We start from the raw sequence: 15,313 nt of genomic DNA, 5'->3' as shown, positions 1-15,313 counted from the left end.
GTGATTTGTAAGCTGTTTAAACGTGAACGAGGCAATTAAATAACACCATGCAGGAGAGTGGGTGCCGCGGTGATCATTAGCGATGAATTACCCCGGTGTGCACTCAAACACTTGGGAGGACTTTGAGGCGGACCACTCCCGAGGATCCAGATCCAATCTAGCCATTGATTAACAGAGACTTGTTCTTCTCATGAAATCACTCGACGGGGATTTTAGGGCACTCATCCGGTCTTATCGAGATAGGCTAACATCAAAGGCGAATGAAGAGGGATTGGGTAAATGGGCTCGCCTTGCCCTCTGTTTAAGAGACTTAGAGGAGCAAATCTTGAATTATTGCCTCATGTAAATAATCTACTTGGCTTGGCTTTTTTTTTAGGGAAGTGAGAGAGGAACTCATGAGTCACACGGGGTAGAGAACACTCATAGTACTTTGGAAGCTCTCATATTTCCCTTGATGGGAATCAGCGGTGGGGGCTCCGTCTCCTGGAATGTAAACAACACAATGTTCCTGACTTGTGTGATATGTCCTAACAGTTTGAATGTGTTGTGCTGGGGGAGTTGCAGAGGTGTTAGTTTTTTTGTACAGAACTCTCATACTCTTCAAATACAAAGTCAGTAGAATAATTTCTCTCTCTATTTGAATAGGGTTTGATGTAAAACTCCAGTGTGTAACCTTTTGTCATATAAGTAAACATATAAACAAAAACGACATGTTTTTATTTTAATACTGGCTTTGTTAAACAATACTATCACACCTGACTGAGGGAGCATGTGTGTGTATACAGCAGCAGCACATGGGGTAGGTGGTGGTACGAAGAGTTTTTCTTATTAAAGTAATTAAAGTTAAAGTTTTTTGTGGACACTTATTTGGGTTTTCAGTCATTCTCCAACGTCTTTATAGGGTTAGGTTTAGCATGGGAATGGCGTTGGGTGACAGAAGTCATGTGGAGCTGATAGGATTTGACAATGGTGTGAATGTAATGGATGTTTATTTATATTTAAAAGCACTTCAATTTGAACAAGAGTAGAAAAACAGTGCTGTGCCTTTAATTCAGAGTGGTGTTAGTCTCTTGTAAAGCACATGTTGCATAACATAGTCTGTCCATATGCATCGCATAGTTGGAATTGCTCCCTTGCTGAACAACACCACCATGTTTTAAAAGTGCAGGTTACAGGCTGAGGACATTTTGGGCAAAACAATTTCTTTTTCCCCGCTCCCTCCCATCACAGACTGAGCTCAGACTGCAGTGGATGGAAAGGGATTTTCTCTCCCTAAATGGCCAAGGGGGCCGTTTATGGTGTCACAACTATGGGATCACATGATGTTTGAGGGTGTAAAGGTCTCGAGGCAGCTGCTCCTTTTCGGATGGGATTTTCGAGGTGTCCAGGAGCAGGGCCCCATGCTGTCTGCACTGAAAGGTGGAGCAAATACTTCTAGGGAAGAAAAAAAAAAAGCTGAAATCCTCAGTAGCTGTGTGTCTATTTGAAAGGGGTTCTGGAGTACCTCGGCTGCCTTCATGTTATAAACACCCACAGTGCTCAAATTCTTCCTTTGTCAAGAAGTCATAACAGGTGTCTCAGGAAGGAATTTTTTTCCCCGGTTAGCATATTTTCCACTTGCATGGAAAGGTTTTTTTCTTTATTGGGGAACATTCTGCCCTGGGTAGACCCTTTGCCTTGAGACATGATATGCAGACTTTCTTTGAAGCAGTAAATGTTACTTTCACACTTGCTCACAATCCGGCCATGCCTCTTTTTACCAGGCTGCACACTTGTGGCTGACACATGTCGGTAACCCACGACACGCTTTGCATACAGAGTTCCTCTTCTGCAGTGAAGTGTATACAAACCTGAATAACTCAACACTTTATTTAACAGATGAAAAGGCTCAATGCACTTTTCGTCAAACTTGGTGAGATAATTGCCGTTCAATACAAAGACCATGTTTGCAAAGAGATTGCCAAGAATTTAGGTCTGTCACCATCTACAGTTCATGATATCATAAAAACATTCACAGAGTCAGGGGAAACTCATTGTGTAAAGGCCAAGGGTGAAAGCTGCTGCTGAATATGCGTTAACATTGAGCCTTTAGGCGGTTTTGTATGAGGAAACTGTCAGGAACTCCATGTCTGTTTCAGCAGAATAATACCAGGTCTCATTCTGCTTGAGTTAAAACAGCGTCCCTTTGTAGACATAAAGTGTGTGCGTGTGTGTGCTTGACTGGCCCGTCTGTAGTCCAGAGATGTTTCCTGTTGACAATGTATGGCACATCATAAAGAGAAGGATCAAACGGCGATGAATACGGACTGTTGAGCAGCTGAATTCTTTTACGCAGCAAGAATGCAATGCTGCAACAATTAGTGTTTCAAACGCCGAAACGATTCCATCGTATAGTTAAAAGAGAAAGTGCTGTGACCTGGTGGTAAACTTGCCACTGTCCAACCCTTTTTGAGTGTTTTTAAAGCCTCAATTTCTAAATGTGTTTATATTTACCAAATATAATTAAAGGTGTCAGAGAAAACACTGAAAGTCTGAAAATCTGTACTTTTGTCTGTTCAGTAAAGTGAGTCAAGTGAAGTGATATAGGTTTTAGCTTTTATTGCGTTTTCTTTTAATCCCTCCCAACTTCTCTGGAAATGTGGTTTTGTCGAAACAGACAAAACATGTGCAAAACCTTTTGACCTTTTGTGGGAAATGCTTTTTTAATCCCAAAAAAGAGGTAGCATGAGCTTTTTTTACATAACCGGCTCCCCTTGGGATAACTCGGAGGCATTTCCTCAACAACCCGTCCTACTCAGCTAATTTAAGCGCTGAATTACACAGTGCTAGTGAGAATGGTATGGTGCACCTTGAAATATTTACCATCTCATTGGATTTTCTTCCCCCGGTTGTAAATACACTTACAAAACCGCCAGTCTTTAATGTGCAGTACAGTTGAGGGGTGGGTGGGGGCGAGTCAAGGACCTCCTAATGTGTTGGATCATCTTCACTGCAGTTAGGTCAATTTCCGTAGCAGAGTGGACATGTTTATATAGCCAGCCCCCTGGGAGGCTGTTTGTGAGAGCCAAGTGGAGAGTACACATTATTCATGTTCGCAGCTCCCCAGATAAAGACTCCATCTCACAGCATATCCCAGCTATGCATCACGCCACGCATTAGAATTGAAGCTATTGATGTTTGAAATGGCAGCATGATGGGAAAATACAGAATGATAGAATTGCTTTCAGTTTTTTTTTTTCCTTCACCCAAGAGTGTTCCTTTTGTTTTTTGTTTGAAAACTCAGCAGTTGTTTACTCTCCCCATTCCCCGGTGTCATTTTTGTTTCCTTGACTTATTGTGTTTAGTCTCTTTCAGTCACTTCTAAACTTTGCCGTGCAGTTCAGACATCAAACATTTCATCAGATGCGACTGGTCCTGAAACACAACATCCAGCTATGAGAGTTTTTGCACACAAGGAAACTTTTTTTTTTTTTAATTTCCATGAAAACATCAGCTGCTCCTAATCCTGAAACTACAGTATCCTTCTTGTTGACTACTTGTTATGGTGCTAATCCTGTTATGGCAAAGAGACACGGAGCAACAATAGTGATCATTTAGAGGAGTTGTTGTGTCTGTTTTGGTGTTTCACCAACTTCTGTGGAAACATTTTGGGGGAAAAACATGATAATGTTGAAAAGAGACAGAATTGGACAATGACAGTGCCGTAACCAATAATTGATAAACTACCCCTTCAGATTAAAACTCCTGATTTATGATTCCTTGCTCAACAATGTTGATAAATGAAAACTAAAAAAAAGTGGTGCAATGTTTGGAAGTTATGCTTCAGTATCAGGTTTTATCATCTTTTTTTAAACCACTCAGTATACACTATACACTGGCCGGCTCTTTCAGCAACCTTGCATCATCCGGATCCATATAACCCTGTGTCAACTTGTCAATTTGTATCCAGAGCTTTGATACTTATTTTTTGCTTTTCTATTTTTCATTTTCAAGTTGTTTATGCAGTTAGAAACAATAAATAGAGGAACAGGAAAAATAGGTTTTGGTCCAGTTCTGACACTTGCACATCAGATGGTGTCTTATTTTGCACCGAAATATGATGGTGTGTATGGCACTAGAACATTTTACAGGTGCTTAAGGTCAGGCTTAAGCTTGTATTGCTCAATTTTACTATAGAGAAGGAAAGATACCTATTACAATACTATAAAGTACTATAAAGTTTTACTATAAAACAGCAAAATACTCACTTAGATTATTAGCAGTATGTGATGCTAACATTTAGAGCTGAAACAATTAATCGCAACAAACTATTTTGATAATCGATTAATCGATTGAAAGCTTTTTATGATTAAAACAAGATTTCCAATTGTTTAAGCTTCTTAAATGTGAGTATTTTCTTCATTTCTTTGCTCTGGATAACAAAGAAATCATTAAAAGTGAATCATTTTGGTTTGTGGATAAAACAAGACATTTGAGAACATCATCATGTCCGGGTGTGATGAACACTGATCAACATTTCTTAAGGTTTTCTGATATTTTATGGACCAAACGAAATAATCGACAGATTAATCGATTATGAAAATAATCGTTAGTTGCATCTCTACTAACATTTGTATTTAGCATGTTGTAAATCACCTTAAGCTACATATCTTGTATAAAAGGGGCTGCACAACTTAAGTCTCATGATAATATGTATCAATATTTTCTGGTTTATATGCCAGTTGTGACTTTCTGGAGTTATTTAGTTATTGTATGCTGTTGAGAGGAAGTCCTGACATGAAATGAATAAAAAGGTCAAAGAAGGTCATTAGGATCCATTTCTCAGGATACCACACATTTCTGTGCCACATTCACTTGTTTTCACACCCTGCACTGTCACAGCTGTTCTCCATCTAAACCTGTGCAGCATCTAACCTTAAATTCAATTTGTGGGTTTACTGTGAACATTGTCCTTTTGTAACAACACTTTGTTTTTCTATCTCAGGTTCGAAGAAATTGTGAAGAGGAAGAATGTTGAATACCATGCCGGTGGTTCGACCCAGAACTCAGTGAAAATTGCTCAGGTTAGTTTTCTCTGGCCCACTGCAGCGAGCCTGAATGTGTTTTGAATATACTGTGGTATGCTTGTAACCTTAGATTTGTCAGCCTGGCAGCCCTGGGAATACAGAGCATAGCTGCACAGCGAGTTGACACATTACAGATTTAGGTGTTGTGAATTCATCAGACCTGCCACGGAAAGAGAAAGGTGACAAGAATTCATAATATTTGCAGTGTTATCGAGTTGGCCTAATTTCCTGAGACATATCAAACATCAATTAGAGAGAATTACAAGTAGATGCAATTAACATGTCACAACAAATTATATCAAACAAACGCTGATCTTCTCGCTGGCTGTTAGACTGATTTGAGCATCTAAAAGAAACTGGTGGTTGTCCAAATCTAAAATGGCAATCTGAACTTGAGAAGATTAATCACTTTCTTTTTTTTAAACTGATTGCATTAAGTCTGTGAGTTTGACATGCAGTGATTAGCTGCTGATAATGCTTTGGTCTGCTCACAATAAACAAAGAAGAAGCATCCACCTGAAAAATAATGCGCTCCCAAGGAAGAGTGCAGATGCTAATTGAGAGGCTGGTGTTTGTGGAGGCGACGACTCTTTCTTGCATGTGGGTTTTTTTGTTTTTTTGTTTGTACTTGTCAGTACAGTGTGTAGAGTTCCGATGTGTACATGTGTGCTTGTGTCTGTGTGTGTGCTTAGCACAAGATAGATACAGAGAGAGGGGAAAGAAAGCAGGCGGCCCCCTCAGGCTGCCACCATTTCCATGCTTTAGAGACCGTAAACATCCTCTAAAAAAGACGGGCGGCTCTCGCACTTCCACACAAACACTCTTTAATTATCAAGATCAGAAGCGTTTGCATCAACTTCATTCACTCCAAGACATTAGCTGCCAACCGGATGTTCATCTTTGGGGCAGCAACTTTCCCAATTTAATCCTACTGTGTGCTTGTTGCAGCTGGATTAGAACAAACCAACCAGGAGCTCCTTCGTCCAACTGGGTTAATTACAACATTGATAATCTCTGAATTATTTTGTACATATTATTTCTTCCTTTCTCACCAAGCTTAAAGGGTCCAGTGTGTAAGAATTAGTGGCGTCTAATAGTGAGACGGCAGATTGCAAACAAATGGTCGACTCACACCCACTCACACCTCCCTTTTACAAGTGCATCATGGAACTTCCCATGACAGAGAGGATGTTGTTGTAAACAAGCACACCAAATTGTCCGTCAGCTGACGAGGTTCCCATCGATACAGATATAAAAATAAAGAAGTTAATTTGTGCATTAGAGCTTCTTTGTTTGTGTTATAAGCTTCCACTTCAAGATAACTGAATTTGAATGTCTGATTTGTCCATTCAGGCTGCCGTAGAAACAACTCAGCTCTAAAAGGCTTATTCCAAGCCTACTAAAACCTTACCATTTTTATTCAGAAATGAATATATACCTCTGCTAACACAATTATTGATAATTAACATACTTATTATATTCCTCTAGTTTGGTTTAATTTAAGAAAAGGTCCTGTTCTATATTGCTTGTTAACTCCATTAGGAAATCAGATGAAGGAGAGGATCTTTATTCCCACACATTTTCATGGCTTCTGTGCCATGTAAGAAGCCCTCAGTCATCTAAATTGATCTTGTCATGGCATGGTAGACCCCAGTCGAATGTTATTCTACTCTGTTTATTTGGATATTTACCCCCTTCAGTGGAGAGATGTCGAGTTGATTCTGTAATGCGCGAGATAAGTAGAATGTTTTTCGTCCCACACCCAGAAGTCTCACAAACACTTTTCTGTCAATATATATACCTTGAAGCACTGACTTTTCCACATTTCACTCTCAGGTGATGGTGTTCTTTTATGAAAAATGTATAATGCATAACCGGCTCCCAGATTATCACATTGTAGCACCTGCAGTATGTGAAACTTCAAAACCTGCTTTATTGTGGAAGCTGAACCTTCAAACACGAATGATATGCACCGCAGCATTGAATCCACATCAAAGAGCCCGGTGACTAAATGAGATGCTCCATCCAGGGCACGTTTGCTCGGGAGCATCGTCGCCGCTGGAGGAGAGAGAGGTGTTCAGAGGATTTCCACTGGAATAGCTGCACACGCTGGGAAAGCCCAGGGTGTGGGAAGATCAATGCCTTTCGTCTGTAGAACTCGTACTTTCCTCCAGAACTCAACCGCTTCATCGGAGGCTATAATAGGTTAAACACTGCCGCTTCATCCCAGTTAAGACTTCTGCACTATCAAGGAAAACCTAAACCATGGCTTTAAGGAGATACAGAATCGATGGTAATTGGATTTAGTCAAATGAGAATTGACCAAGCTGAAGCTCAGATGGATAAGTGTTGTTTTTCCTCTAACCACCGCCTCTGCCCTGCACTCTGATTCAAATCAGCTGTAGCACTGTTTGCTAGTCGCTGATTGGTTGCACACAGCGCTATCTTTAGCACCGGGACATTGCTTCTTTTTTTCTTTTTTTTTTCTTATGCCTGGGCTATGGCTCCTGTCACTACTTGTTTACATTCAACATAAACGAACAAGAATTTCCAAGATGGATGTATCAACACGGACACGTACTTCTCCAGTTCTGCACCTGTACTCTTCAGTCAACCCTGTCTCACTAAAGTTGCCTTCCCACCATAGACCATTTATATAAATGGGCATTATCTTCCAGATGTCATCTATCTAAGTTCACAGATGTGAACTGGATGATACAGCTATCAATCACATGGCGTCCATCGTATGTGCTGAGCTTTATTGTCTATTCTCCTCTAAATGAGAACATCATTTAAAAAATTGACATTATGTCTGTTGAAAACTAGTGATTGAGACTATTGTCTCCTTATAGAAAATGTTTATTTACATTAAACATCAAATAATCAGCTAATTTTCTCACAGTTTCATTTGAACAAAACCCTTTGCAAACAATTCATCTTTGTTTATTTAGGAACAATGCAGTGAGACTTGTGGACATAAAGTGCATCTGATGTACTGCACAATATAGTATGTAGCAATTTCACATGTACAGTAAAAACCACAAGAATATAAGACAATATAAACACCAGTATATCAGACCACACTCATACATTTGCCCCCTCGTGGCTTATGCTATTTCTGTCAGAAGACTATATCCACTAATATGTACAGTCTAAGATTTCTGCACAGGAATTATTTTGTCCTTCTTTGTTCATGTAGGCACAGACAGGCTTATTTGTGCATTCAGCTGCTGTAGAAACATGGTGGCGCAAGATGGCAGCCACTTTAAATCCAGGCCCTTGCCTAAAGTACATATGAATGGCTTGTTCTTAAGTTATAAAGTTCTATATCTGTCAATTAACACACTTAAATATTACACAGTGGACCTTTAATGCTGCAACATGGTGTATTTTAACCCTGTGACATGTTTTTGTTAATGGCAGAAGGAAGAGTGATTTTTGTGCCCTAACCAAACCACGGGTTACTCACTCGTACTCCAAATTAACCAAATTAAAACCGTATTACATCGACGAGAGCTTTTGTGGACATGTAAATAATTAAAATAATTTACTTTCCAAAATGCATTCCTCATGTAACATAATTGAGAAAGCATTTAAGTTGTGTGGAAACATATTTTGCACGTTGCTTTAATAAGATCTAGCTGTTGTTTTGTTCTAGTCTGTGAAGTTGCAAGCTTGTATGCAGAGCTTCCTGACTCTGATTCCAAAGGGTAAAAAAAAGAAAAGAAAAGAAATGCAGCGATAGAAGTACGTTGGAGGTTGTTGTCTTTGCCCGGGCTCTACCAAACAGCATGCCCTGAAGCGGCATCTGACATAAAGGCTCACCTCGTGGATGCTGCGGGGCCGCAAGGTAACAAAAACCAGCCCAGCGCTGCTTTGCTCACATGCAGTCTCACACATCAAAGGGCTTCTGCTCAGATATGTTGCAGCAGGGAAACCACAATCATATTCTTCTCAGTCATTTACAAAGTTAAAGGGGAGAGAAGAGGAAAAAAGTGGGCTTTTATGGGCATGTGATCCAGAATTTGGTACCACTTAGCACTTGTGGTGTTTATCACAGGTGACAGAATTGGGGTGGGGGCTCGGATGACTGCAGGGCTGAATGAAGAAGCACAGTCGATTCATTTAGACACAACATCAAAGTACTCCAACAGCTCCTTGGGGCCCAGAGATTGAAGTCTGAGTAGAGACAGGCTCGTAGGGAGTTATTGCTGCTCCCAGGGTAGTAGGTCCTATTTGGAGTGCCTCATGTAAACCGTGCATTCTCATTATGATCTTCACAAATCAACACCACTGGCATTTCTTTCTTTTTTTTATGTCATTGCACCGTAAGCAGGCTTTGTACTCCTTCACCAAAGGGACACTTTGCTTTGTGTGCGTGCGTCAGCTTTGAGCATGTCACAAAAAGTTATGATTAACTATGTTCTCCTCTCTTTATTTAGATTCCATGTGGTGTTTTCACTCGACATCATTAATTCACCGTGATGTCTTAATTACTGTTGAGAGCGGTGAAGCTTTTGAAAAATCTGCTGTCTCTGTTATGGTTATGATGCCTGTTTAACATTTCCTCAGACTTGGTCAATCGTGGAAGGGGTGAATGGGGCCCAGGCTTGGATGTTGGCTCTGAGCTCTTAATTGGAAACGCATGTGCGCCACACTGCTCAAAAGTTGTATTTAAGAAACCCAAAAAAAATCCCACAGCACTACTTGACTTCACTGAAGGCCCTCACAAGCTCATATTTTGTAGAGGAATACTTAAACTGGGTTTGATGTCTCATCGAAGGCATTGACTTATTTCTCGGGGTGAAAATATTCCATGACCTAATGTTTGGCTTTTACAGCTCGTTTTGTTAAATAAATAAAGAACAGCAGCTTGCCTCTATTTGAACGGGCTAAATGAAGAAATACCTACGTCTGGTACCACTTAGGGAAAAGAGGACAGTTAAGGAGAAAGAGTGGAGCTTTTGTGTTCAAACTATGTGCCTGAACTTTCACAAGGATGTGCTTACACACTGAAGAGGGCATTCACAATTTTTTTCTTTTTTTGCGTTGCTGCATTTTTTTTCTTCTGCTTACATTCTTTTTATTCTTTATTATTTAGGGCGAAGACAAATATCCTTTGTCCGTTAAGAGATTTGAAGGGCTTGGGCCATTCTTTGGTGTGCAGGATAAGTGCTCTAAAATGTCTGTTTTTGCTGTTTGATCACATTGAGTGAGCGTGAAGTTTCATGGATTTAAATGAGCACATTAATGACCGTTTAAAAGCTGAACCCTGGTGGGCCTTTTGAGTTTCATGCTGCAGAAATCAACCCTCATAAGTGTGTTCCTGTTGTTAAAGCAAAAGTCTCTTGTTTGTTTTAAGACAGGTTAATTGCAGAACCACTGTTAGCACCCGCTCAGAGCTGTTTAATGGCACTGGGGTCTTGCCGTTTCCTTTCCATTACCTAGCGGCGGAAGGTCACAGTCTGTTAAGCTGCTTGTGAGAGATGCATGAAACCAAATGGATTTTTTTTCCCCTCTCTCCCTCGTCCCCATTCCCGTCTCAACTCACTCTCGACCTTCCAGGTGTGTGAGTGTGTGCTTGAGGGGAGGCCTGCCATTGTTTTCCAGGCACAAGCAGCGGAAGCGAAGAACGCCTCATTCGCTTTGATGAGTGATGTGTTCATGCGTGGGCTTCAATGTCACCCGCCATGAGGCAGCTGTGAAGTCGCAGCTCACATTTGTGGTACCATTTACTCAATGATGAAGTGGGGAGATCTCTGTTGGTTCCACATACACCTCTCCGCTTGCACACGGCGTGTTCCTCCCACCTCGACTGTATTGTGACTGCAAGTCACAGCTAATGCTAGTGTGCATTAAATCTCTATCTTTGTGATCGTGATAATAAAGGTTGACTGAGCCATTATGCATGTCTTTGTGAACACAGGGATTTGTTAACAGCTGATGGCCTCGCCCGTGCGACGCCTCCTTTCTTATGTTCCTTATGAATTTGGCTTTCATGTGAAAATAATTAGTCTGATTCAATTTTCCTCCCAGACACGACAAGGTTTGTGTTGCCGTGGTGAGGAATGGCACAGATCTCTGTATAGGTGACATATCTCCATCCCTGTTGAAGTTAATTTGCCGTCAAATTGAACTTACTTAATTTAAGCTGCCAAAGGGAAGACGTGGGGAGTAGATTGTAACTCATAAGTATGCGTTGGAAAGACTGTTGATTAACATTGAGGGCTCGAGAGACAGATTCAGTCAATGTGTATCATCTGGTATCAGAGGCTGGCAGTGGAACTGAATGTGATCTCTTGCATAACGTGTCCTTGCTCGAAGTCCTTGATTGCGGGCTCAGGAATAAAGGCTGCAGCAATGGCTTAATTGCTTTTTGCTCAAATGTCGTACAGTTACTCGAGCTCCAGGCGAGCTCTGAGTGAAAGGATCTGTGAAACAGGCACTTTTCTATTTCGCCTTTTTCACACTGAACCTGGGTGAACCTGCTAAGAAAAGGTGATTGGCACCATTCAGATTGCCAGTGGTTGTTCTGCTCTGTGATGTGTTTTTTTTTCTCACTCAGTCATGAGTGAAGTGTGACATAATGAACATGCTGGGAAGAAAATTAGTTGGAAGAAGAATTAAACAAGTTCAGTGAAATTATGAGTCATTACTATTTTATGTCTTTTACTTCAGTCCCTCATTCATACGCAATGGTGAGTGAATGGTTTTAAGTTGCTAATAAAATGTAGGTAAGATAAAAGTTGTAAAAAGTAAGCTTCGCTAAAAATGTTCTTGGCTAAGATGAATGCGTCTCATAGCGTTGCATCAGAAATTAGGCCAGAATTTGCATCTTGGCCAAAAATTAAGCAGGCAAAGAGGAAATTAGCATGTTTACTGTAAGTGGTTCTTGCACACGGTTGGTTTAGTGGTCAGCACTTGCCTTTGCAGCAAGAAGACCGAGGTTTGCGACCCGGTCGGAACAAGGGCCTTTCTGCATGGAGTTTGCATGTTTTCCAGTTTCCTCCCACAGTCCAAAAACATGCAGATTTGAGGATTAGGCAAACTGGTGTCAGAGTGGACGGTTGTCTCTATATGGCCCTGTGATGGTCTGGCAACCTGTCCAGGGTGTACCCTGCCTTTTGCACTATGTCAGCTGGGATTGGCACCACCACCACCCGTGACCCTCATATGGAGGATAAAGTGGTAGAAGATGGATGGATGGAAGTGGTTCTTGCATTTCCACCACTTGTTTGGTGCTGATTGGAGCCAAACCTGATTAAAAACACTTGTGCATTGGACTCGGGAGAGAATGCCAATTTAACCAGTTCAAACCAAGGATTAAAGCATTTGTTTTTAGCCAATAGGAACGAGGTATACATTTGATAGTGTTCTCATGTAAAATGACAGAATAATATTTTGTCCAACTGCCACATTGCTGTATTCTGAGGTTAAATGCAGACACTTGTTAGGTTTCACAGGCAATAAAAACACATGTGTTTACATGTGTGTAATGGTCTGCGAGCCTTACAGACTGTAAACAATGGTTCATTAAATTAACCATTGGTTGGAATCATCCACTGACCAAGGTCAAGTAACTGATGAATAAAAGGACGGTTGTGCATTTTACACAACATTTTGCTATGATGACTGAGCAGTGCCCCGCTCTCATATTTCCTCGCAGAATGTCTGTGGCAGTAGTATTTATTTGGCACATTCACAGCGTGCTCCCACTCTTGTGGTTGAATTGTTGCATAGCAACTGAGGGAAAAACAGCTTTAAATATTTGGTTAAAAAGGTTTTAAGAAAATAAAGAACAGACTGCAATTACTGTTCATTTCTCCCGAGTTCATAAGTTTAAGGAGCTGCAGGATTGCGCCAAGTAATAAATGAAATACCAAATTAGGCTTTGTGTTTGCTTGGGGAAAAGAACGGTATGTCTCGAATATTGAGCCCCCTTGTGCCAATGCAGTTATTCATCTATAGCTGTTTTGTTTATCGAATAAATGCTGACAGCTGTCTGCACCTCCACTAATTCACAACTGTTTTGAAACAAAGCTCCAGGTAGTTTTCAGCGTGCAGCTTGGCTCAGTTTTTAAAGCTGTACCTGTGACAGGATGGAAAATGTGTAGGTGAGTGCAAATTTGAAGTGATGTGCCTCAGGAAAACGGATGGGGATGGAGCGACGGGGATGGGGGCGCATGTGGAGAGAGGGAAGGCTGGATGACGCACAGCAGGTGACAGACAGACACTAATAGTAATGGCTCTTATCAGTGCTTCGCTCGCTCCCTCTTTTCACATGGGCTCTGACATCCTCCTCCTACTCCACCCCCTCCATCTAGCAGGGGGTGCTGGGAGCTCGCTGGGTTGTGCAGCCCGCTCAGACGGAAAGAGGCTGCCAAACACCGGTCCCCTCACATATAAATTGCATCATTAACATCGCCTAGATTATTCCAAGCTCTCCCACCGGGTTTATGGCAGCACCAGCTCAACTTAACTATTTGACTCACTGAAGACATTCAGGCTTCCTGCGTGAGCTGTGCTTAGATCAGTAGTGAAATGCACCAGCTCTTTTCTCTCTTAAGCTTTTAAACAAATCCAGAGGAAATCTGTCTGGGTTTTTGTTTTTTTTCCCCCCAAACTGACAGGGTTGTTTTTAGTTGAATGTTCTTTATTTTTCTGTCTTGAGCTGTCAAAGGCAGTTGTGTATTTGAATGCACACTATAATAATATGGCAAATGAGTGCAGAGGGACATGGCTGTCATTAATATTTCACAATAAAGATAATAATATTTTTGGACTCGGTATCCGAATGTAACACATTCATGCATAGTTTCCAACGAAATAATCTCTTAAATGTGCATTCTGAAGACTTCAGTGAAACAGAACCGTATAATAAAAAACAACAACCAATAAACCAATGTTTGTCTGACTTTAATGACATCAAGATAATAAAAAGGAATTATAAAATAACCAAATGAATGTACACTGTGCAAAACTGCACACAATAAAACTAATTTTGGTAATTTATGAATTCAATTTGTATGTATTTCTGAAGATAATTCATGGTGTGAGCTCAAACTTTTAGATGTTGTTGCCAGTCAAGTCAATGAAAATAAAACATTGTGTCAACCAAATGTGAGAATTTTTTTTTTTACGTTTTATATCATTGTTAAAAGAATATGTTTGGGTTTTGGGCTGTTGGTCAGACAAAACATGCAATTACAACTGTTTATTGTTGTTTATAAAACCAATAATTACATCCATCCATTCATCAATTATACCAATCATTCCCAGAGAAAGTTTCGGGGTTTTTTGGCTTGCCAAAAAACTTTGCAGAATTGTTTTTCTGCTCTTCACTGAAGATTTGTGTGTATGCTTTTTAAATAACACCCATATGATGAACTTTCTTCATATTAACTAAATATGTATTTTCCAAAAGTCTGGTCTACCAACACAGAATAATATTTGGCAGTAAAGAACTGGCAGTAAAAAAATAACCAGAGTTTAGTATGCACAAAGCTGCTGTCTTCTGGATTCATGTCATGAACTTGATTGCAATGGTTCGCCATATTAAAAAAAGTGGTCAGCCATCTAAAAAGTTTGGCAAACACAGCCTGTTCTAACTGACAGTGAGCAAAAAGACAAAAGAGGTCACTCGCCCATCACTGAACCAACATACACAGACTGTTTACACTCACATTCACACCTACAGGCAGTAGGAGTAATGATAATTACCTTTAGAATATAATTAAGGGAAGATTGTTTTTACATTAAGCTCTTTATGGTGCTGTAAACTTAAACACCAAACACTTCCTGACTCGGTGCCGCTAATGGTCCTTTTAAATTATGTAAGACAATCTATGCTCCTTTGCATCTCTGATGAAGGTTCTTAAGTCCAGCTGACATCTGCAGTAAAGCTGGATGGAGCTTCTTCCTCACATCACTTGGCAATTAACACTGTAATTACTACCCGAGGTCGGGGTTAAGCTTCGAGTTAAAGGTTGGAGCAGCAAACATTTTTATATGATCCTCTTACTCTATTATCCTTTCTCAGTACTACAAGGTTTTACCTCATGGGGAGAATACATTACATAAAGCCCCCCTGGCAATTACTCCTCAGTGAATATCCTTACGGTGTACATGATTAATCTGGAATCCCCTCTGCCCCTGTCCAACCGCAGGCTTGGCTCTGCTTACCATGCAAGTTTAATTTTCACCTGAACAAATGACTCCTTTAGACAAAAAGTGCCAACCTTTTACTT

At 40.5% G+C, this 15,313-nt stretch overlaps 1 protein-coding gene across 2 annotated transcripts in view; it reads left to right on the top strand.

The window, feature by feature from the left end:
* The window catches only part of LOC122759062 (adenosine kinase-like), a 122,667-nt gene that overhangs the window by 10,560 nt on the left and 96,794 nt on the right, over positions 1-15,313 (top strand). For both annotated transcript variants that reach the window (XM_044013558.1, XM_044013559.1), the window contains exon 4: positions 4,985-5,063. In XM_044013558.1, coding sequence (XP_043869493.1) covers positions 4,985-5,063 — 79 coding nt within the window. The remainder of the gene's footprint in view (positions 1-4,984; positions 5,064-15,313) is intronic.

This window comes from Solea senegalensis, linkage group LG18 (genome assembly GCF_019176455.1).
Source record: "Solea senegalensis isolate Sse05_10M linkage group LG18, IFAPA_SoseM_1, whole genome shotgun sequence".
In the NCBI taxonomy this organism is placed as follows: domain Eukaryota; kingdom Metazoa; phylum Chordata; class Actinopteri; order Pleuronectiformes; family Soleidae; genus Solea; species Solea senegalensis.
This window is presented reverse-complemented; position numbering and strand designations above follow the sequence as displayed.